The 19,773-nt window shown below is 55.0% G+C and overlaps 9 protein-coding genes across 9 annotated transcripts; 5 read left to right on the forward strand and 4 right to left on the reverse strand.

Moving 5' to 3' along the window:
• Window positions 1-946: 946 nt before the first annotated feature.
• On the forward strand, window positions 947-3,184 carry W97_08799 (uncharacterized protein; the record flags this gene model as incomplete). The annotated part of the gene is made up of 3 exons (XM_007786666.1): window positions 947-2,134; window positions 2,648-2,902; window positions 2,969-3,184. 3 exons carry the CDS (start codon window positions 947-949, stop codon window positions 3,182-3,184), a joined length of 1,659 nt encoding a protein of 552 aa, XP_007784856.1.
• A 1,328-nt stretch (window positions 3,185-4,512) lies between these two features.
• Window positions 4,513-6,159, forward strand: W97_08800 (uncharacterized protein; the record flags this gene model as incomplete). The annotated part of the gene is made up of 1 exon (XM_007786667.1): window positions 4,513-6,159. One exon carries the CDS (start codon window positions 4,513-4,515, stop codon window positions 6,157-6,159), a length of 1,647 nt encoding a protein of 548 aa, XP_007784857.1.
• Window positions 6,160-7,290: 1,131 nt separating this feature from the next.
• W97_08801 (uncharacterized protein) lies at window positions 7,291-7,923 on the reverse strand (the record flags this gene model as incomplete). The annotated part of the gene is made up of 1 exon (XM_007786668.1): window positions 7,291-7,923. The coding sequence occupies one exon, from the start codon at window positions 7,921-7,923 to the stop codon at window positions 7,291-7,293; it is 633 nt and encodes a 210-aa protein (XP_007784858.1).
• Window positions 7,924-9,006: 1,083 nt separating this feature from the next.
• Window positions 9,007-9,717, forward strand: W97_08802 (uncharacterized protein; the record flags this gene model as incomplete). Its single annotated transcript, XM_007786669.1, has 1 exon — window positions 9,007-9,717. The coding sequence occupies one exon, from the start codon at window positions 9,007-9,009 to the stop codon at window positions 9,715-9,717; it is 711 nt and encodes a 236-aa protein (XP_007784859.1).
• A 745-nt stretch (window positions 9,718-10,462) lies between these two features.
• Window positions 10,463-10,954, forward strand: W97_08803 (uncharacterized protein; the record flags this gene model as incomplete). Its single annotated transcript, XM_007786670.1, has 2 exons — window positions 10,463-10,532; window positions 10,584-10,954. The coding sequence occupies 2 exons, from the start codon at window positions 10,463-10,465 to the stop codon at window positions 10,952-10,954; spliced, it is 441 nt and encodes a 146-aa protein (XP_007784860.1).
• A 394-nt stretch (window positions 10,955-11,348) lies between these two features.
• Window positions 11,349-11,855, forward strand: W97_08804 (uncharacterized protein; the record flags this gene model as incomplete). Its single annotated transcript, XM_007786671.1, has 1 exon — window positions 11,349-11,855. The coding sequence occupies one exon, from the start codon at window positions 11,349-11,351 to the stop codon at window positions 11,853-11,855; it is 507 nt and encodes a 168-aa protein (XP_007784861.1).
• A 511-nt stretch (window positions 11,856-12,366) lies between these two features.
• Window positions 12,367-14,067, reverse strand: W97_08805 (uncharacterized protein; the record flags this gene model as incomplete). Its single annotated transcript, XM_007786672.1, has 1 exon — window positions 12,367-14,067. One exon carries the CDS (start codon window positions 14,065-14,067, stop codon window positions 12,367-12,369), a length of 1,701 nt encoding a protein of 566 aa, XP_007784862.1.
• Window positions 14,068-14,871: 804 nt separating this feature from the next.
• On the reverse strand, window positions 14,872-16,137 carry W97_08806 (uncharacterized protein; the record flags this gene model as incomplete). Its single annotated transcript, XM_007786673.1, has 1 exon — window positions 14,872-16,137. The coding sequence occupies one exon, from the start codon at window positions 16,135-16,137 to the stop codon at window positions 14,872-14,874; it is 1,266 nt and encodes a 421-aa protein (XP_007784863.1).
• A 2,554-nt stretch (window positions 16,138-18,691) lies between these two features.
• W97_08807 (uncharacterized protein) lies at window positions 18,692-19,570 on the reverse strand (the record flags this gene model as incomplete). The annotated part of the gene is made up of 3 exons (XM_007786674.1): window positions 18,692-18,708; window positions 18,760-19,119; window positions 19,168-19,570. 3 exons carry the CDS (start codon window positions 19,568-19,570, stop codon window positions 18,692-18,694), a joined length of 780 nt encoding a protein of 259 aa, XP_007784864.1.
• Window positions 19,571-19,773: the final 203 nt, after the last annotated feature.

Genomic DNA, 19,773 nt, shown 5'->3' on the forward strand with positions numbered 1-19,773 from the left:
CTATATTAGCAGCCGTTAAGGAACACGAAACCTCTCGCTTAAATAGATAAAGTTTAACCAGCAATTCCCCAATGGCATCTCAAGCATTCCACATCGGATACGCTACTGAGGCAGTCCCCGGGTAGACTAATTCGACCCTGGCTCACGGGCTCGGGCGCCAAAACGAGCCGAGCGGGACACCAAAGGCGAGCGTTGTGGATATCGCTCGGTTTGTGCAGGGCTTTCTTCAACGGTCATCTTCTTGTATGCCATGGTTGAGTGAACCAGGACTACTCTAGTGCACCTGGAGACGACTAGGTACCAGACCTCCAAGGTTAGCTAGTTCTGTGGCGGCTACCATGGCGAGGGTCAACAGGAAGGAGTGGCATATGCCAGTACAACAAGTCGCAATGATATTTTACTAAACCGCTAGCTGGCGAAATAGATTCCTCAGCGGACATGATGTCATGATGGAGAGGTAAAGCACGATGAACTTAGAGAAGCCGGAGATACTTCGGGAAACCCTTGAATGCATCTTCGCCTTGGCGACCAGCTTCTACAGATTCTTCAACATCAATTATCATGGAACAGAGTTGCAAGAGTGAGTACAGCGTATAATCTCTATGTAATACCGACTCTTCATACTTGATGTTTTCCTCGTTTCCATCCGAATACGAAAATTTCACCGAGGTAAGGTAAAGTGTGATTGCGTCGAGATATCTCCTTTATTCGAGCTTGGTCCTTCTACAGTCAGTTGATCCTATTTCTAGCCTGGTTTCAGGCCTTACCTATCCGTACTACACTCCACATTAGCCTCCGTTTCACAGGAACGTTGTTCTCACTGGGGACCGTTTACCCGTTCAGCATCATGCTTATGAGCCTCGTTTTCTCGGCAGGCCCGCTAATCCGTGTAACCAAGTAGTATCTCGGCCAGTTTTCAGCTTTCATAATCCGCCCAACCATAAAAATGCCGCGGCAAAAGCAGCCCGGAAAAGCGGATAAGCATGCCAAGCGGAAACCCTCAGCTCCAGAAACCGAGGACGAGTTTCTGGAAACGGCAGATGAGCTGGAAAAATCCGGCGGAAAGTGGCGAGCTGGTGATGCCGCCAAAGCAATGCGCTTCTTCCAGCGTGCCATCGACACCTATGGTACCGGACTCCAGCAGTATCCAAGAAGCTTTGACCTTGCCTACAACAAGGCGCTGCTCCAGTATCAGATGACTCAGGACCATCGAATAGCCTCCCAGCTAGGAGATCCCATAAACTTGCTACGAGAGACGCTCGAGTCACACCGGTATGCTCGGCAGTTGAATGAAGAGAATGCGGACATCTTATTCAACACAGCTCAGGTGCTTACGAGTCTTGCTGAGGCACGTGCCGAAGATGTCGAAGATGCTGAGAGCAGAAGTGATGCTGTCCGCCTTCTGCAGGAAGCCGTAGAGCTGTTCTCTGCTTGTTTGACGCGGCAAGAGATGGAGTACTCCGAACAACAAGCGGCAGCAGTAGAAGCAGCTAGTACTGCTACCGACACTGATGCTGAAGACGTTAGGGACACTACGGATACCGTGGAAACGTCTCCTGACTCACCAGAGGCGGAGCAATGGGCCACGGTAGTGGAGCCCGTAACTCCTGGAACTCTGCTTGAGACGGCACTTGCACAGCTCTCCGCCCTATCCACACTGGTGAGCCTCACTACATCCTCTACCGTTAGTGCGTTGGGTTTCATTCGCGAGCTTGCTTCGCCACTGCTGGTCACGAAGATTCCTTCGTATCTGTCCCTCATCTCAACAGACTGCCCAAACCCGATCATGAAAGAAGAACCTTCATCAGCGTCCGCTCGTTCAATATCTGTAACGGAGCCAAACCCTCAGCCCGTCGCAGACGCTACACAAGAACCACCTCCACACGTGACAGCTGCGCTCGCGATCTCAGCATACACGGCAGCCATAGCCGACGCGGAGTACCGCGCTGGCCTTACTACCGCAGATGATTATGGCGCGCGCTTGACCAACGCGTATGAGCCGCTTCTGTCCGAAGACCGCTATCAAGCCGCACCATCAAAGCCGTTCACAGCAGTCCTTGGCGCCTATGCGGACGCTTTAAGCGATCTTGCTTCCTCCCTTGCGGGTTTGGACAGGGCGAAGCATAAGCCGAATGTAAGCCCTTCTTTCGTTTGTTATCATCTTCTGCTCCGAATTCAAGAATATGGGCGCTGTCCAACTGCAGCGGCCCCGGAAAATTATAACAACCATAGATAGCGTCCACACCCCACCTTTCCAATTACGCATCCTACACTCAGCCCGTTCTTTTTTCATCGCGTTTTCAATCTTCTCTAGTAATCCAAAACTATTCGTTGGCGTCGCTTCTATGAATCCTCTCAAAGGCCTAGATAGCGAGAACAGCCCGCATCCTCGGTGGCTGCGATCAACCGCACGCAGCTGCAATGACACTGCCCAATCGAGCGAGCGCGGAATGATATATCTCTCTGCCCACAACAGAGTCCCGCAGTCTCTCATAGTACAGCACTGTTGCACAGAATTGCGCGAAGGGAGCCGCAGACCACCTTAAAACCTTGCCGCCAGGCCAAAACACGTTCATCCCTGCTCTCACAGCACTTCATTCGGCGCACTTCTCCGCCGCATGAAACCCCTAATTAACACAGCCTCCAGCAAAAACCCTCCCAGCACGCAGCTCTCCGCTGGCAGGCCCTTACCCGCGCCCAAGAACTGCTCACTGCCGCTTCCAAACAAGAGACGGCGAACGCAGAGAAGGCACGAATATATCTCGCGCGCGGCGATGTCGGGCTCGGTCGGTTCCAGCTCGCCAGCCTGCCGGATGCAGCGGCTAGCCTGGTTAAGAGCAGGGAGGTGCTGCTGAAGAATGCGGGAGTGTACTATCGCGGGGCTGCCGGGTTGGCGAGGCAGGTGAGTGGTGGTGGAGTGGCTGTACTTTACTATCGTGGCTGGAATGGTGCTGACATTTGCGACCAGAGTTTTGACACAGAGACGGTTATGGAAGCTACGGTGAAGGAGGCTGTAGCGCAGGTGCAGGCAGCGCTCTTCCGGAACGATGCTGTTGCTCAGAGCTCCGCGATATGGGAGAAGCTACTATCTGGGACAGGGAGGAAGCAAGTGTTAGATGTCGTCAGAGAGATGCAGGAGGATGGACTGATTGCAGAAGAGCTGGTGAAGCAGCTTGTTGGGTGATTTTTGCAGTTCTCCGCCGCAGAAGCTGCCCACGCGACAGTTCTCGACAGTTCTCGACAGTACGCATCTCGCAGAAGACAAGCTGGGGATGATCTTGAGTTGCGCTTGTTACAGAAAGCGTCACATGATAATGCTGGGCGGTGGTTGTTTTTGATATTCGCACCCCTGTCATGTCTCACACCACCGCAGGGGCTGGAAGCGGAAAAGTGGAGGCTCTTCTGACCTGGGGCGGCGCGGTTCTCCGCACTTTCCGCATCAATGCAGGCGTGTCTTGGCCAGTGTTCGGTTCAGCAGGTTGCGAGGGATCTTCCCGAGCATGTCCATGTTCAGCGACATGATGGATGCGTTTGTGTCTTGACTCTGAAGTTCCTTGTTTCCTCGCAGTGTTCAGGAGGCACTTTGTGCTTGTGACGTCGAGCTGGTGTTTTAAGTTTTGACCTGGCTGGGGATCCCGCAGAGCTCAAGCCGCAAAATGCTCCCAATGCGATCGACGAACTCGACCAGGGATTTGACTTGCCCGTAATAGGTTTAGCGGTCACTTGATTTGGAAAAAAGGCGACTCGAACATAAAACCGAGAAAGTGGGTATCTACTCGAGTAATCCGCAGCGCTCGCACTGGACACATGCTCTATATCAAGCAATCCAGCCGAGAACCTCCAGCTCAAGCTCGAAAGATCAATGGAGATGCTGTGCAACAGCGGGCGACCTCCATGCTGAGTGTTGCCGCTTGCGCAGGGCATCATGGGCATGCGGCTCGTCGTTGGTCGATGGGGAGTTGCACCGGGGAGCCCCCGGTCTGGACTTTCGGTCGATCAAGCCGGGGGAGCCACACGGACCGGGAGAGCTGATCGGTGGGAATATGAGCTGGCCATCCCCCAGAATCCCAGCAGCTCATCAAGAAACCTCACGAACCTTTGACATCTATCGCGCGACTCTGCATTGCCTCCCCCGTTACTCGACGCCAGGATTCAGCTACCAGATCGAGCAGTCCGGTGTGTCCCCGTTCAAGCGAGAGCTCTGGGAAAGGTCGGGTACCGGAGTAACCACCGCCTTCCGCACACAGCTGAGACACCCTCCGCAATCTGTACGACCTCGTTCAGGGCCCAGGCATATTGAGGGGCGTCGCACAGTCTGACGATCGCTTCGCCCGAATCAGGAGATCCAACCCGTGATGCAAAGAGTCACCATGAGCTCTTGTTAGGTTATCTCAGTTCCTACCGCATCCTCGCCTTCGCACCGAATCGTTCGCATTGGCTTGACCCGCCGAGCCTCCATCGCGACCTCTCCTTCCCGCGCCGCATTGAGCATTCACAATGAGCGCCTTGACCATGGCCGTCGCGACTGCGAACGCGCGGTCAGCCTCTGTTGGAGGCGCCGATCAAATCCCGTCCGCTGCTGGGAGACCAGGAGGCCCACGTACTATCAACTATACCAGCCCGAGCAAGACTTCGGCATATGGCTACTACAACACATTCCACACGCACTCGTTGCCATCGACGCCGGAAACTCTTCCTCCGACCTACGATACCGCCGTGACCACCACCCCTCGTCCTACGAACCGGGAGGTCCTCCCGAGATACACGTGCTCCGTAAACCACGAAGGCGCCGGATCGATGAAGAGCGAGCTCTACACGCCTTTCCTCATGACCATCCAGCAGCAATGGCAAGACGTCTACTTCGTCCTCCGCGGCACTCAACTGTCCATATACAAACTCAAGACTTCGACCTTTGGCCGCCCAGTTAAGCCGGCAGCGCCTGGACGCCTGATCGAGACATACACGCTGCAGCACGCTGAAGTGGGGCTGGCGACAGACTACAGCAAGGGATGCTTAAGACCCAAGCGTGGCCTTGTGAGGCTTCTGCCCTCATCCACTTGGCAAAAGGTGTACGAGTCGGATCCCCAGCTCTTTGAGCCGGTGCGAGAGTTTGTGATACGATTGCGCCTGGAAGCGGAGCAGTTCGTCTTCAGTGTTGGAACGCAGGAGCAGATGCTCGATTGGGTGGAGAAAATCTGCGCGGCGATCGACATTTCTCCGCCGCTAGAGAGCAGAAGCGAACCCAGGTACAGAACCATGCCGCGGAGGAGCAGACGCCAGAGACATCTTGACACGCGCACTCTGCAGAACCTGGACAATCTGGAGAGCCTCGCCGAGGGCGTCAGAATATTACGCGAGCAGGAAAGGATTCTGCGCGAGATGTATCCGCAGCTCACCGAGGGCGGCGCAGATGCTGCGGAGGCAGGACCTCCTGTTGCGGACTCTCCTACCAACGACGCCGGCGCAGACGCGGATACCTACGACCGGGAGGACTTCCTTTTCCCGACGAACTCCCTACGACCCGGTTCAGCACCTCCAGCGACCGCCCCAGCGCCCGCCTCCCAGCAACCCGCACTCGCAGCCCTAACCACTACCCAAATCCCATCCTACAACCCCAAAACAGCCGCCCCCCGCACCTCCTCCGCCGCGCAAACCCTCCGCTATCGCCGCCGCTGCTGCCCCGTCCTCCTGTACCACTCCTCCCGCGCCTCCCCCGTCGTAATGCGCCGCGGCGTGCGCATGCGCCTGGACCGCGAGCGCCAGCTCCTAGTCGAATTCGAAGAACACCCGCCTAAATACGACGCGCACGGCTTCTCGGCCGTTGAGCGCGCCGCAGCCTTAAACGCACAAGCGGCGCCCGAGGCCCGTGCAAGGCCGCAGATACAGAGAGCGCAGACGCACGACTCGGACTCCTCGTCCGTGGTAGCGGATGACGGCTCCGTCGACGCACAAGGCCGCGCTGACATGATCGGTGATGAGCTGTCGAGGAGCGTGACCGAGGATGCGACACCCCCGCCGAGTCCGGGGTTTGCGAGCGGCAGGGCGAAGGAGGCTATGACTGTTACGGTGGGTGGGAAGAGCATTACCGTACCGCATCCGGAGCACGTTGGGTTTGGGTTTGCGATGGGGTTGGGGGGGAGGGGCATTGTTGGCGTTTGAGTGATCGAGTTAGTTGTGAGGGAATCTGGATACGCTCAAGTGCTGAGCTGACTTTGGAGGTTTCTTTGTGTATAAGGGCTGTGAGCTTGGATGAGGGGGGAATGAGTTGATGCGGCGTCGATACCCTTCTCCTTCGCTCGCGTGCTGTCCTCTCTCTTTTTCCTCTTCTTTGCGCCATGCGTAGCGCGAGTTGCGCTGCTGGGCCGTCCCCTGTTCTTTGATGTTCTTGTACTTATGTCTGCGACCTGCATACCTATCTGTAACCAAACTCCAATACCTATAGAACCCTTCTTTGTCCTCGACATTAAGAGTCAAGGCTTGAATCAATCCATAATTACCGAGTGTCCGTTCCCTGTTGAGTCGAGCACAGTCTGAACGTCTACTACAGCCACTCACGTGATCCGCAAGTCTGGTTACCTGTTTGCTGGGAATCAGAATATTACGTTCTTCATAGCGGATTCGTACAGGCGCAAGTGAAACGGAGTGTCACGTTCATATGCGAGGAGCAACAAGAGGAAAGGATAAGTCTCAGTCCTAGGAGCTCACTATGGCCGCCCTGCTCACAATGTTTCCAGCTTTCCCAAATACAAGCGCGCCGCCTTACGGCTCGTCACCAGCAAACCCCACGTTCGATACTAGTTCCGAGAACGGAGCACATCGGTCACCGAGCATTAAACATGCCACAACCACGGCCTCTTGCCATCCGTACTCTCGTTTTCTCTCCCTTGGGTTATCTTCTCCGAGTCTGATTTTCGGATTACATCAACCAGGTCTGAACCGGATGGCGGATTACGGGCTGCTGATTTTCGCTGAGTGACGAATCGTTTCGCCTGACATGACTTTTCAGCCAGGGTTGCGAGTTTCCTCGTTCCTCTCTTGCCGCTTGCTGGGGTACGTGTGTGCTCAGTCGAGTACGCGAAGGCGAGGCGTGAGATGCGCAAGAAGCGAATTGTGCCGCTGCCAACAGCTAGCGGGGTGGAGTAGTGCTTGTAATCCGTCGAGTCGGTAAGCGGTGCGGCTACTGTACGCTGTGCTCCTAGCCGCGACCGAGAACTTCTTGACGCGTTTATTCGTCCGAGTACGCCCCAGTGTCCTTCCTCAACAGCCCCTTCTGCCTCGCAACAGAGTCATTCACGCCGTTCTCAACTCTTCCTCAATCCCCCTGATCTCTCCGGAAACACCCTCCATCGCATCCTCCTGCACCAACCCTGCCGCCTCTTCCAGATCCTTCACCACACCCTCCAGGCCCTTCACCAACGCCTCAATCTCCCTCCTCTGCTCGCTGACCGCCTCAGCCAACACCCGATTCCCCGCTCTCACCTCCTCCAGCCTCTCCTCGAGCGCGCTTTCCCTCCCCCCCAAAAACCCCGCCAGATGCGCCCTGAGCAAAACCTCCGGCGGTAGCCCATGCATCGCGACCTCCCCCTCCCCCGCCTCCTTGCGCCTCCTAGCCTCCCCAACAAGCCTATCCAGCTCATTCAACCCCGCCACAACGTCCCTCTCCTCTAGAATCCCGGCGAACTGCGCACGGCACACTTCGCCCAGCCGCGACACGAAGTCGCGGTGGAACGCGTCGAGGTTTTCGGGCACGTGGAGCGCGGGCGTTGGGAAGCAGGTCGCGAAGTTGGCGTAGGAAAGCCGCTTTAGCGTCGCGTCGAGGGAGACGTGGAAGATGCTTGACAGGGCCGTGGCGCGGGGGCCGGGGGTGCTGGCTGTTGGGGGGAGGGGTGTGGGGGTGGGGGAGCGGGATGTTGGTGCTGGCATTGTTGTTGTTGCTGGCATTGATTCGGTCTGTTGCGTTCTTTTGGGTTTTTTTTAAATTAAAGAGATTGATCGAGGGACAGGAATCGAAAGAGGACGATGGGGTCGTGTATGAAATTGGTGCTGAGATAGTGGTATAGGAGTTTTGCGGAGGGTCTTGTGCGGTGGTGTTTATGTTTTGGTGGAGCGCTAGAGGTAGAGATCAGATTAGATCCGCGCGCTTTCGGCTTGGAACACGAAGGCACGTGATTGTCTCAATACAATGTCGGTTCTTTCATCCAACTTCTTCCCTCGCGGACCGCATAAAGTGAACAAACTTGCGCCGCAGTCTAAGCCGTGGCTTAGGGCTATAGCTTGTTCGCAAGACAGTGCCTTAGAGACGGCATCGAAGCACTGCGATCTAAGATTATTTCTGAACCTCAGACACCAGACGATACAATTCTATGCTGCTTTGTATGAAGTTCATTGCGGTCATATGATGCTTGCCTCCGCTATATGATGAACTCTCTCTCTGCCTTTTTATTCTGCTGTTCTCCTTCCTCTCAACCTGTTCCGGTTTTTTATGTTTCTCCATGCTGCGAACCTTCACCGCCTATATCGCCTGTGATGGACCGAAGTTACGATACTGTGTTACTGTTCCTTCGAATTTCCGTCTCGCTAAACTCTGGTCCCATTACCTGGACCTGCTAAGCTTCGGTCACGGAGCGAACAGCAGCTTGTGTCCGCCGCCAATCATGCCAGTACAGACCATCAGTGACAGGACCTGAGAGGTTGCGCGCGGTCTCGAACACTGCTACATACAACGCAAATTCTATCCAGTAACAATGGCGTTGTTGGCTTGGCCCAAATTGGAGTCTTCTTTGTTCGCTCTACACAATGCTCATATAAACCTCAACATTGCACGCTAGGTCCGGTATATTCCCATAATCGGCTTGGTATATAGATCAGTCCTGGGGCCCTTCGTCAGCGCCCCAAAACTTCCCGCGGATTCACCTGAAGCTTACTGTTCGACAGACTTACAACTCAAGCGGGCCTTGAATTGTTACAGAACTCCTCTCACCAAAAAAGTAACCATAACCGATTACCATGGCAGCACTCCCATCAAGAGCCGAATTCCTCACCAGCGGCATAAACCCTGTGGACATCGACAGCCTCCCTCACGACAGGAGGGAATGCGACATCTGCACGGAGAACTTCCACATGCAGAGCGATCAAGGTAACCTGGGCTACAGGCCGGTAAGCATCCGCTGCCCCGCGAGACACGTCTACTGTTTTGGGTGCATCACTGAGTGGTTCAACTTCGTCGCAGACAACTGGGAGTACAACAACACCTGTCCAACCTGCCGCGCCGAAGTCTATGAGCCGGAAGAGGCGTCAGATTCCGAAGAGGGCGACGAAGAACCGCCACTCTCACTAGATCAACCATTACCTGGGTTTAGAGATGGCGTACGTGCGTACTTGAACCGCTACCACGGGCCTACGAATGCCAGCGATGAGCTGATCAACACTGCGAGTGACTGGATGCCGCGGATGTTTTCGGCACACGGCATCCCACCGCCGATAGGTTTCCCATTCAACGAGGATGAAGACGTCGAAGGCGAGATGTTCTCGCTCGTTGAACAGGAACTCCGCCGTCCGGGTAGGGGAGGGCTTCCCCCGCATGAGCTCTACGATGCGCTACTGGCCGCTGCGCTACAGCAGCCCATACTCCAGGAGTGTGGATCACTGACCTGTATTCGGCTCTTCATTCGGAGAATAGTCGAGTACCTGTGGGAGGGTGGGAGTGACTCAGAGTAGGAATTTCTGGCTTTGAACAGTGCGCGGGTGGTTTTTAGTCCGCTTTTTTTTCGTTCTACTCAGGTAAAGAATCAGATTCGTACAATTACACATAAGCTGATGCATTTCCACGTACAACCGTGTCCTGTTCTGATATGCTTGTTCAAGTAACGTGTGTATCATTTCATTGTGAGCGTTGTCTCAAAGCTATATTCGGAGTGATTCATCCATTGCACGTGGACGTCGTTGATTCTGTCTCTGGGGCCCGTCTCAAGGAAAGAGTTCCAGAAGTTGTGAAAGAAGAGCCGTGTTCCTGTGAACATCTCTCCTGAAACAGTTTCACAGTCTCTGGTGCTAATAAATACCATCCTCTTTCCATTGCTCATTCCCTCCACCATCCGCATCTTCTGCAATTAAAAGTGACGCTGAGTCTTCGATAGATCTAGAAGTCGGGCAGGCTCGAACACCTTCGACTCTTTCCACGAAAGTAAACACTCCATCCACCAGCAGGATGCCGGCTCAGCTGCCGTCAAGGAAAGTCTTTTTTTACAGGGAAATCCAGCCAGTCCGCATTACCGACCTCCCAATGGACTGCCGAGACTGCCCCATTTGCATCCAGGACTACACGGATCCAAGCTCTCAATCGTCCACTACCGGTCACCCGATGGGTATCTCATGCCCAGCCGCTCACGTCTTCTGCCGCGAGTGTATCACTCTATGGTTCAACAACATCACGCCACATGGTTGCTTCGCGAATACGTGCCCGATGTGTCGGGCGGAGGTCTACGAGCTAGAAGAAGCTCCTTCGTCTGACGAGTCAGATGGTGAAGAGCAAGGTGAGATCAACGCGCCGCCCAGTACCCCAGTAACGCTGACACCAGGTATAGTGCTAGGATACAGCGCGGCGACAGACGGCGTTCGTGCCACGTTAGCTCGGGACAACGTCCGAATTTCCATCACCGACGCAACCTTCGCCACGCTCTATTACGACCAGGAATGGATCTTCGACTTGTGGGACAGTGTCGATGATACTGTATACGAGTCGCTAAGTTGGGATGACGCCGAGCACGCAACGATTTTAATCGGAAATTGGATCCACGGTCACAGGAATAACCTCCCGGTGAGGCTATACGACGAGCTACTGGACGTCGTACTACGGCGTTCTGCGCTTCGCGACATTGGGCCAACGGTTGCGATCCGACGGTGGATTAGGTCCATCGTTGAATACCTCCGCGACCGGGATTTCGAGAACTTCTGATTGATTTTTGTTCTTTCATTTTCTGAGTTTGCGCAAGGTTTCGTTCGGCGTTCTGGATTCTGCTTTTGGTAGCGGGACGGTGGGCGGAGATCTGCTTTGGCATTCTTAGACTAGACCGAAAAGCTGCCAAAGAAAAAAGGCTGAAATTAGAGCCTTAGGTGGCTAAGTTGAATACAAGACTGTCACCTGATACCATTTCATCCCGCATTTACCAAACCGTGCTATCTACAACGTGCCTCAGTCCTGCTTCACACAAGTCTGGAGAAACTTTCACATCCCGCCCATGCGTAGTTTCACAGCCAAGCATGCCCTTAAGTACTACCCACCCTCTCCTCCCCAGAACACTCCAGCTTCATCCAGGGATTGCACTTCCACCTGCAAACCGCAAACCACCATGACTTTGACGATATTCCACACTCCAGCCCCAGCCCTCACAATCCCTCCCTTCGCAGCGCACACCGCGCACATCTGGCTCCGCCTCGCCTGGGAAGGCTACCAGGCCCAACTCGGCCCCCACGCAATGCCCACGCACTGGCGCGATCCCCTTATCAGCACCGCGCAAGCGTTCTTTCTCCGCCACGCCGAGCCAGAGCCAGGAGCACCTCCCACAACCACAACCACAACCACAACCACGCCACCGCCAACTCTGGCAAGCGCAGAAGCACTCTGCACTGCGCTGCTAAACGAGACGGTCGCAGCGGTAAGGGGCATGGTCGTGCGTGTCGATTTGCGATGGCATCCGTGGCGTGAACTGGAGGGGTTCGTGCGGTTCGTACTGGGTAGCCTTGCGGATCTGGTCGGTGGAGGGCCGGAGGTGTTGGAGGGAGCGCTAAAGCAGTTGTGGTGGGAGAGCGGGGTTTATGTTACGAGTGAGGGTGGAGTGCTTGGTTTGAGGGGTTGAGTGGGAGAAGACTTTGGAAGCAGGTTGAGAAGAAGTTGAGTAGGGTTGAGGAGAGAAGGCTCTGCGGATTGGGAAAGGGTTGAGAGCGGGATGGTGTAAACAGAAAATGCTAGAAAAGAACAGGGGGGGGTACTTATGCCCTCTCGTTGGAGAAACTCTACCGTAATGTGTATCTGCTATTGTCTACTCACTTACAACGTGCTTTATTCAAGTCTTTCAGTCACGGAGTAACGCATGAATATCTCGCGTGCGTTCGAGCGACCCGTTGAACAAAAAACAACTGACAACAGAAAAGCGAATCCGCAACATCCGATTCGCCAAACCTTATGGTATATCGCTTAGCGAAGCAAAGCAAATCGAGCGACAGCCGCTCCGGCACCTGCAGGCCACATAAATTAGCGCTGCTAGCAAATCTATACTATACCCGTCGAAACTTTTGAAAGAAATCGAGGCAACCCCTCCCTCGCTCTGCCATAGTTACCCGAAGCAACCAATAACAAGTGATCAAGAATTACTCGACCCGCACAATGACCCTTAGTGTCCCTTCCATCCAGATGGCCTGAGCCGCTTCAACCTTTACCTCTTCCCACGCCTGCGCACTCCTCACCGGCACCAGCCCATGCGGCGTGTGTGCCCTAATCTCGAACTTTGGCGACGGCAGTGGCTGGGTTTGCGGCTGTTCGGTCAGGTAACTATTCGGTGTATGCGGCATCAACGGTTCTGCTACCGGCGTGTTGGGCTGCTCCAAGCCTGATTGGGGGTTCGAATTGGAAGTCAACTGTTCGGATCTGTTGGGCATTGTTGGTACACTGTGCGCTGAGCTGGAGCGAGAGCGCTCGCTTGGATAGCTCAGCGCAATTCGCACTTGGTTCTCTATAAGCTCATACAGCGCCTGAAATGAGATAGGGTGATAGGATTGCTGGGCCGGTATGTCGATCCTGGGAAGGAGCTTGAAATTGCGCTTCGTGATGAGGATGTACAGGACATTCTCCGCCGAAGGCCTGTACGCTCGCTGTGGGTCTTTGGCAACAACCTGCTCTGCCGGTATTGGTGTGATAGTTGTCGGGTCGACGTCCTCCGGCGGTTCATCCTGATCCTGTTGTCCAACGCCGGTATTGGATGCTGGGTCCTTGTTCCTCGCCACTCTCTGCTCCAGCGCGTACAGCCGCTGTCGCTCATTCGTGACCATCCGCCTCAGTAGCGGCGTGAGCATCGTGATGATGTCCTTTGCGTCCCGCGGCCAGATCTTCCTCTGCTGGCTGCCGCTGGCCCCGCCATCCTCCCCGCCGCCTTCCGCACCTTGACGCGCAGTATCCGGCGTAGCTACGGCCGCATTCTCGCCAAAGAACCGCTCACCGATGCCATCCTTTTCCAAGAAGTCCTTGACGTAGTTGGCCAGCTTCACTTTCCCCACCTGCATTTCGCCCTTCGCTCTTTCCCCAATACAGTCACGACGTTCAGGAAAGGCCGGATCGAGCATGTATTGCTTCGCCGCGGCATGGAGTTCCAGAAACTCCTCAGGTGGCACTTGGAACGCGCCGAATAGCTTCGCCATGGGAAGTCGCGTACATCGCGTTTTCAGATCCTTGTTTTCCGGACGGTAGAGCGCGATTGCGCTGGCCGCCGAGATCTTGCCCGTGTGTACGGCGTTTGCCAAGTGTTGTGGGAATGTGGTGGGAATTGAATGATAATTGGGCTGGACTTGTGGTGGGGTGGTTGTTGCACTAGTATTCACGGTAGACTTTGCAGCGGCTGAGCGCGTGGTACGCTTAGTGGGGCGCTTGGAACGAGGTGTAATAGCGTCTTGAGGGTCGTCGTGGTCTTCTTCGTTGTGGTCGGCCGCCTGCGTGCGCTTGCGTTTGGATTCGCGAGGTCGAACAGCACGGCTTTTTCCACGCGACGCTGTCCAGATGTCTGCAGATATCTCTTGAATGTGTTCTTCCCCTCGCAAATGGCCGTCGGCGTTGCTTGCAGCTTGTATCGGTTCTCCAATGTGATCGCTGCCGCCTTCTGCCGAGCAGTCGACTTGCGCGTTAAGCTGCCGCAGTTCGTAAGCTGCATCTGCATACATGTTCGCCGTTGGCTCAAGCGACGTAGGGTAATCGAAGTCATGCTCGTACCGTCCACCCAGCGTGCCGTTTTGATAGTCGGGGCCGGAACTTTGGAAGTACGGTCCCGTTGGTTCAAGTGGAGGATCTGTGTGTTCGGCCATATTATGAAATTCACATGCTCGTCATGAAGGCGTCTTTATCTGCTTGCTGGCTGTCCGCCGTGAAGGTGGTTGGAGGTATTGCGGTTTTTGTTTTGACATAAGACTGAGAGAAAGATCAGCATTGTCAGAATTTCTACGCAGGCTTTTAGCCTGCGGCAAGTGCAAACCCATAATGATATTGCAAGAAGTGGGGTTTTATGGGGCGTACATGTCGGACGGAGGCAGAAGTCCAGGTAGACAGCTCCAGGTTAGGCGGACGTCCTGGTGAGGTGTTCGAACGGTGATTTTTTGTGCTTGGCGCGAACTGTGTCCTGAGGCAGAAAAAGTCCCTCGGAGGAAATCTCATGACATTGATAACGTACCTGTGTCCTTCCTAGGTTATCGTGTTTGACATTGGAATACGATTGCGGCACTTGGAAGGATAAAGTGGCAGGACTGCTAGACTGAAGTTACATGACAGACAACGATAGGTGATTTCACAATATGATACTCATATGTATTTAGCGTGTCAATGCTTTTTTGTCTGTTCGTTTGCAACTTCAGCTCGATCAATCTCTAGATTAAATCTGCTGAAAGTATGTGCGGCGTAAAATTTATACGATAAAGCCATGAAGCTTTTATGCTTCAGCCATGCGCCCCTAGTAATGCGCCCCATCCATCTAAGATCTCCCAGCCAACGCCGATAAGTAGCACACGGAGGTATATGAGCAGACATCTCCACCAAAGCGACGTCGTATAGCAATATGCGCAGACGCACCACCAAGTGCCTTTCACAACAGAGTATCTCTTTCGCTGCTCCAGCTCTCAGAATCCATCTCCTTCTTTCCACTCTCTTCCACACTCCTCAGCTCTCAGCCTCGGATCTTCTCCCCTCTTAAACGCCTCCTGCTTCCTTTCCTCCAGGTCGAGCCTCAGATGATCGATCTGCTCCTGCAACCAGCGATCCCTGCCCGACTCCGGCACCTCCAGCTCCGCCGCCTCGTCCACCTTCCCATCCGCCTTCGCATCCAAAATCGCCTTCTCTTTCTCATGCCACTCCCTCAGCTCATCCTCATGCCTACGCATGCGATACCTCAGCTCAAACCAGTCGTTAAACGCCTGCTCGCCACCAAAGCACACCCCAAACCCATCACAGTAGCACTGCTGCATGGCGGGACAAACCACATTCTGCCCCGTAAAGATGTACTGCCACATATACTCCCAGATCCTGCCGGAGATGTAGTCGCTCAGCTGCGTCTTGAGCAGCCAGTCTCGATACCACACGAAGCTGGCCAGCGGGATACTCCGGATGCGCAGCTTGCTCAGCGCAAACTGCGCGCAGCACGCCTGCGCCAACACATCCGGGATGGGGTCCAGCGGGAAGATCTCCGACCACGCCTTCGCGACCATCGTCTGCTCCTGCTTGTTGATGTCCTCCTCGACCTCGCCCGGGTGCATCCAGTCCGGACACCCGGGGTCCCAGTGGCAGCGCATGTTCATGTAGCCCTCGCGCATGACTCTTTCGCTGCTCAGCCGCCGCAGCATCTGGGCCGCGTCGTTGTCGAGGATGTCGTCGTTATGCCAGCTCCAGCGGTGCGCGTGCATGAAGGCCGCCACGTCCGGGAGGGACTCGTAGTTGTCGATTATCCAGCTCAGGTACACCATCACTTCGTGGCCTTTGTTCTTGGGCGGGTGGAGGGGCGACAGTGGGTCGTCGACTGTGTAGATTGCCGTCCGCCATTCGGGGAGCTCTTCTGAGATCCAGGATATGTCCTCGTCGTGTGTGCGCGGGACCACGAGGATGCGGCTGTATTCGTGGCCAGGCGGGTAGGTGGTGCCGGGCTGGAAGTTGGGCTTCGCGTGGGAAGAGAGTGTTGATTTAGAGGTTCGGGCGGAGTCGCCCGTGGAGTAGTCCTGGACGAGTTCTGGTGGTTGCGCGTCGTCGGAGTCATCGGGTATCGATTCGCCCATGCCGACGTGCTGTGGTAACGTTCGCCATGTTTCGCGTGCGGACGAGCTGCGGTAGAGGACGAAGACGAGAACGAAGGTCGCGAAGGCTAGCAGCGGTATATATCTCCGTTGCGGCGGCATTTTGTGCATTGTAACCGGCGCGGAGCGTCGAGAAAAGGAAAGCTGAAGGGAGGACTCGAAGGAGGAAATGGATCTAGGGAAAGACACGGGCTGGGTGGAGCGTCAACATGGAGGATCCGCCTCGTATCCAGGGCGCATAGGTAGCTCGTCGCACCTTGAAAATGTAACTCTCAGGATACGAGCAGCGACATGGGGAGGAGTGTCGCTCAACGAAAATGCCCCAACGTGGGACAACTAAAATTTGGACAGAAGGTAGAACCACGGTAAGAAACGGGAAGCTTGGAAGTTAAAACATAAAGGAAACAGAAGAGAAGGAGGGGATAGATCGCGAGAAGTGGCTTACAGCTCCATGTTGACGCGCAATGCATGGAAAGGCTCCGACGAGCGATGTGGATCCGCGCGGGCCTTGCTGGCCTGTGAGGCGCAAAACGGCTTCAGGGGCCACGGATCCGCAGGCTGCAGCCTTCCGCGGTGTTTCACAAAACCCGCCCCCACGAAGATCAGTGCTATCTGCAAGGGGTCGTTGTTACGCAGAGACTGCGATGTTATTGTTCTACCTATCTACATATCCTGCCACCAGAACATTTATTCGAATACACGCCAAACCAGCAAGGGCCAAGGTTGAAAGGAGTCGGCCGCTATCTCAAGCCAGTTTAGCTGCCGCCTCCCGCGTTTAGTGCGCCCTGCTGCAGTTCTCAGCTCTCAAGTAAGGCGCCTCTTGTTCAGCCGCCAATGCCTACACATCGAGGCCTCCGGAGCAACGGCAAGCACGAAAAGGACTCTGTCTACAGCTTCAACACTGGGGCGGCAACTGCACATGAGCCGTCCACTTAAGTAGGGTTCAGCCTTGATGAAGCCCGAGGCCTTATGGGTCAAGCCTGTTCATTACCTTTCAGGATTCCGCAGTTGCGTCCAGGTCGTATCATCGTTGAGAGCCAACGCGGAGAACTCGTAACTAAGACCGCCGGACAAGACTTGTCCGGTTGGCAACGCTCGTTGCAGCCAGCATTGATTGCTGGCTGGTGATGAATCGCGTTTCGTTGCAGGCTGTCGTCAGTGTAGCGCTGCTTTCACATAGCGTTAGTGCACCATCACGGGCTTAACGCCTTCATAGGTCAAACGATGCTCTTGACCTCGCTTGCGGTTTGATCGAGTACGAAACGAACTGCTTTCGACACGTGACACCTATAGCAGATGATCACGTTGAATAACAGCCAGCGCAGTGCAGATGTGCTAAGCAGGTGAGAGTGGTGGTGGTGGAATCGCTGATGTAGTGGCCGAGGGCTATCTGGATGAGTGGACGGCGCTTTCTTTTCCGGAGCATCAATGGCGTATCGGTTGTTGCGGACGTGTGTCGATACACTGCTGGTCAGCAGAACTTGAAAAATCACTTACGTCCTTTTCGATGACGGAGTTGAACTAGGGGCAGTGCGCGTGACGAACTTGGTGCAGAGGAATGATGTGCCCTATTTTCGGAGTACCGCCTGGTCCGTAGTATTAATTGATCAGTAGAGCGGAAGGCCTTTGAAGGGAAGCTGCGGCATGCAATCCAGCACCGCCAAAAATTGCGTCTGGTACACGTGTGTCCGCCTCAGAGGTCTACCGGTCGCGGCAGATGGATTGAATCAGTTCGTGACAGTTGCTTGCTACCGAGCGCGAGAAGAGTGGTTGTTTATGTCGCCAGGCAACTCCAATGAGGAGTATCCTGTGGCGATGCGAACTAACAAACGCTTGACGACCTAGCAGCGAATATGTCTCGTGGCTTCGAGACCTTGGCGCGTAATAGCACAGGAGTGTTTGAGGTCATTGCAGCCGGTGACGTTTTGCCGATGTGGACACTCTCGTTATTGAGAAGGCGGAATCACGCAGTAGCGTATATAAGCGGTTCTTTGTTTCAGTAATTTGCGGTTTGGTTTTGGTGGTGGTGCTGTCACGGGAAGCAGGCGAGGTGCATTTGACATCCGACCAGAGCTGGCGGTGCAGCTGAAACTCAAGTGCTTTGAAGCATGGCTGGAAGCTCGCCCAAGTTCGGGAATCTCTATCAAGGATGGTGCATCAAACGTGCTGACTTGCTGACCTGCTGAAAGCGGATCTGCATCGCCGATAGCAGATGTCGATATAAAGACGCATAGTAGTACAATTTGATGAAGTTGCCGATGTCATGAGTGACGTATCCCAGACCGAACCGCAAACGTCGACTTGCCGCAGATGCCGATTGAGCCGTTTTAAGGAAACCCCACCGAGATGAAAGCGCAGACTGAAATGATTAGACTGGTGGGTGTCGGTGCAATGGCCATGAACCGAGGCGTACCGTCTCGTCCGCCGCGAAGCAAATAGAGCAATTACCGTGGAGCTGATGGTGCTTTTCCCGTCTGAGTGAGATCGACTGCCGACAAGATATGATGGAAGCGTACCGACCACGATCCGTCGAGAGCAGATGAAGCAGATTGCAAAGTAGTACAAAGTTGTAGGGAAAGCGATCCCGAATTCTGTCGTCAGAATCCAGCAACGGATTTTGAAGTGATTGTGCCCTTAGGTGCTGCGGGCTACACGATCAGTAACGCTTCGAATCTGAGCGGCAGGTCAGTCAGAGTATTCAATAGCAGTGATAGCTCTACTCACCACGGTCATCGTATGACCTACCGCCACCATAGGTGTCCTTCTCTGGGTAGCCGCCAGCTCCACCGCGGTCAGCTCCACCGCGGTCTTCACGATCGTATCCGTAGCCTCCTCCGCCACCGCGTCGGTCTTCGTTGCGGCTGCTGTAGCGATCCTCACGTCCGGAAGATGCGTAGCGATCAACGCCACGAGGAGCATAGTCATCGCGGTCGCGGCGTCCATAGCTGCGGTCATCGTGGCGATCTCCACCGTAGCGGGATCCGCGATAGTCGTCACGTCGGCCGCCATACCCTCCGCCGCGACGGTCATCGTACCTGTCGCCGCCGTAACGGCCACCGCGTGGTGGGCGACCACCAAACTCTTCTGTTTCTGTAAGCGGGGAGCGTGTCAAACGCTAGAAGGAGGACTTACCGCGCTTGGGAGGGCCAAAGTACTTGCCCGGAGTAGGTGTGCGAGGACGAGCACGGCGCGCCTTCTCGATGCTCAGAGTCCTGCCCTCGTAGACCTCGCCTTGCAAGCCTTCCTTGGCAGCGTCTGCTTGTTCCGGTGTAACCATCTTGACGAAGCCGAAGCCGCGGGACTCGCGGGTGTGAGGGTCGCGCATGATGTTGCACTTCTCGACGTCGCCGTACTTCTCAAACAGACGGGAGACTTCTTCTTCGGTGAGACGAGGGTGAATACCGGTGACGAAGAGGTTGGAGCCTGGGTTGCGAGCTCCCTCCTCGTCGTCATCAGCGCGTGGCTCCGGTGGTGGACCACTGTATTCAGTGAGCTCAATTTTCTCCAAGACGTTGACGAGGATTACGATGTACATACCGATTGCTCATGCGGTCACGGCCGTTCGGCGAAGCGCTGCGAGCTCTGGATCCGTCATCGCCGCGACGATCGGGGCGTGGTGAACGGCTTCGGTCGCGGTCATAGCCACGAGGCTCGTCTACGCGTTCTGAGCGTCAGCGAGATCTAAAGAAGCTGCTTGTAGAGAGATGAGAAGGTCGCATGTGTGACATACCGTCGTAG

Source organism: Coniosporium apollinis (genome assembly GCF_000281105.1).
Source record: "Coniosporium apollinis CBS 100218 chromosome Unknown supercont1.64, whole genome shotgun sequence".
NCBI classification, from domain to species: Eukaryota; Fungi; Ascomycota; class Dothideomycetes; genus Coniosporium; species Coniosporium apollinis.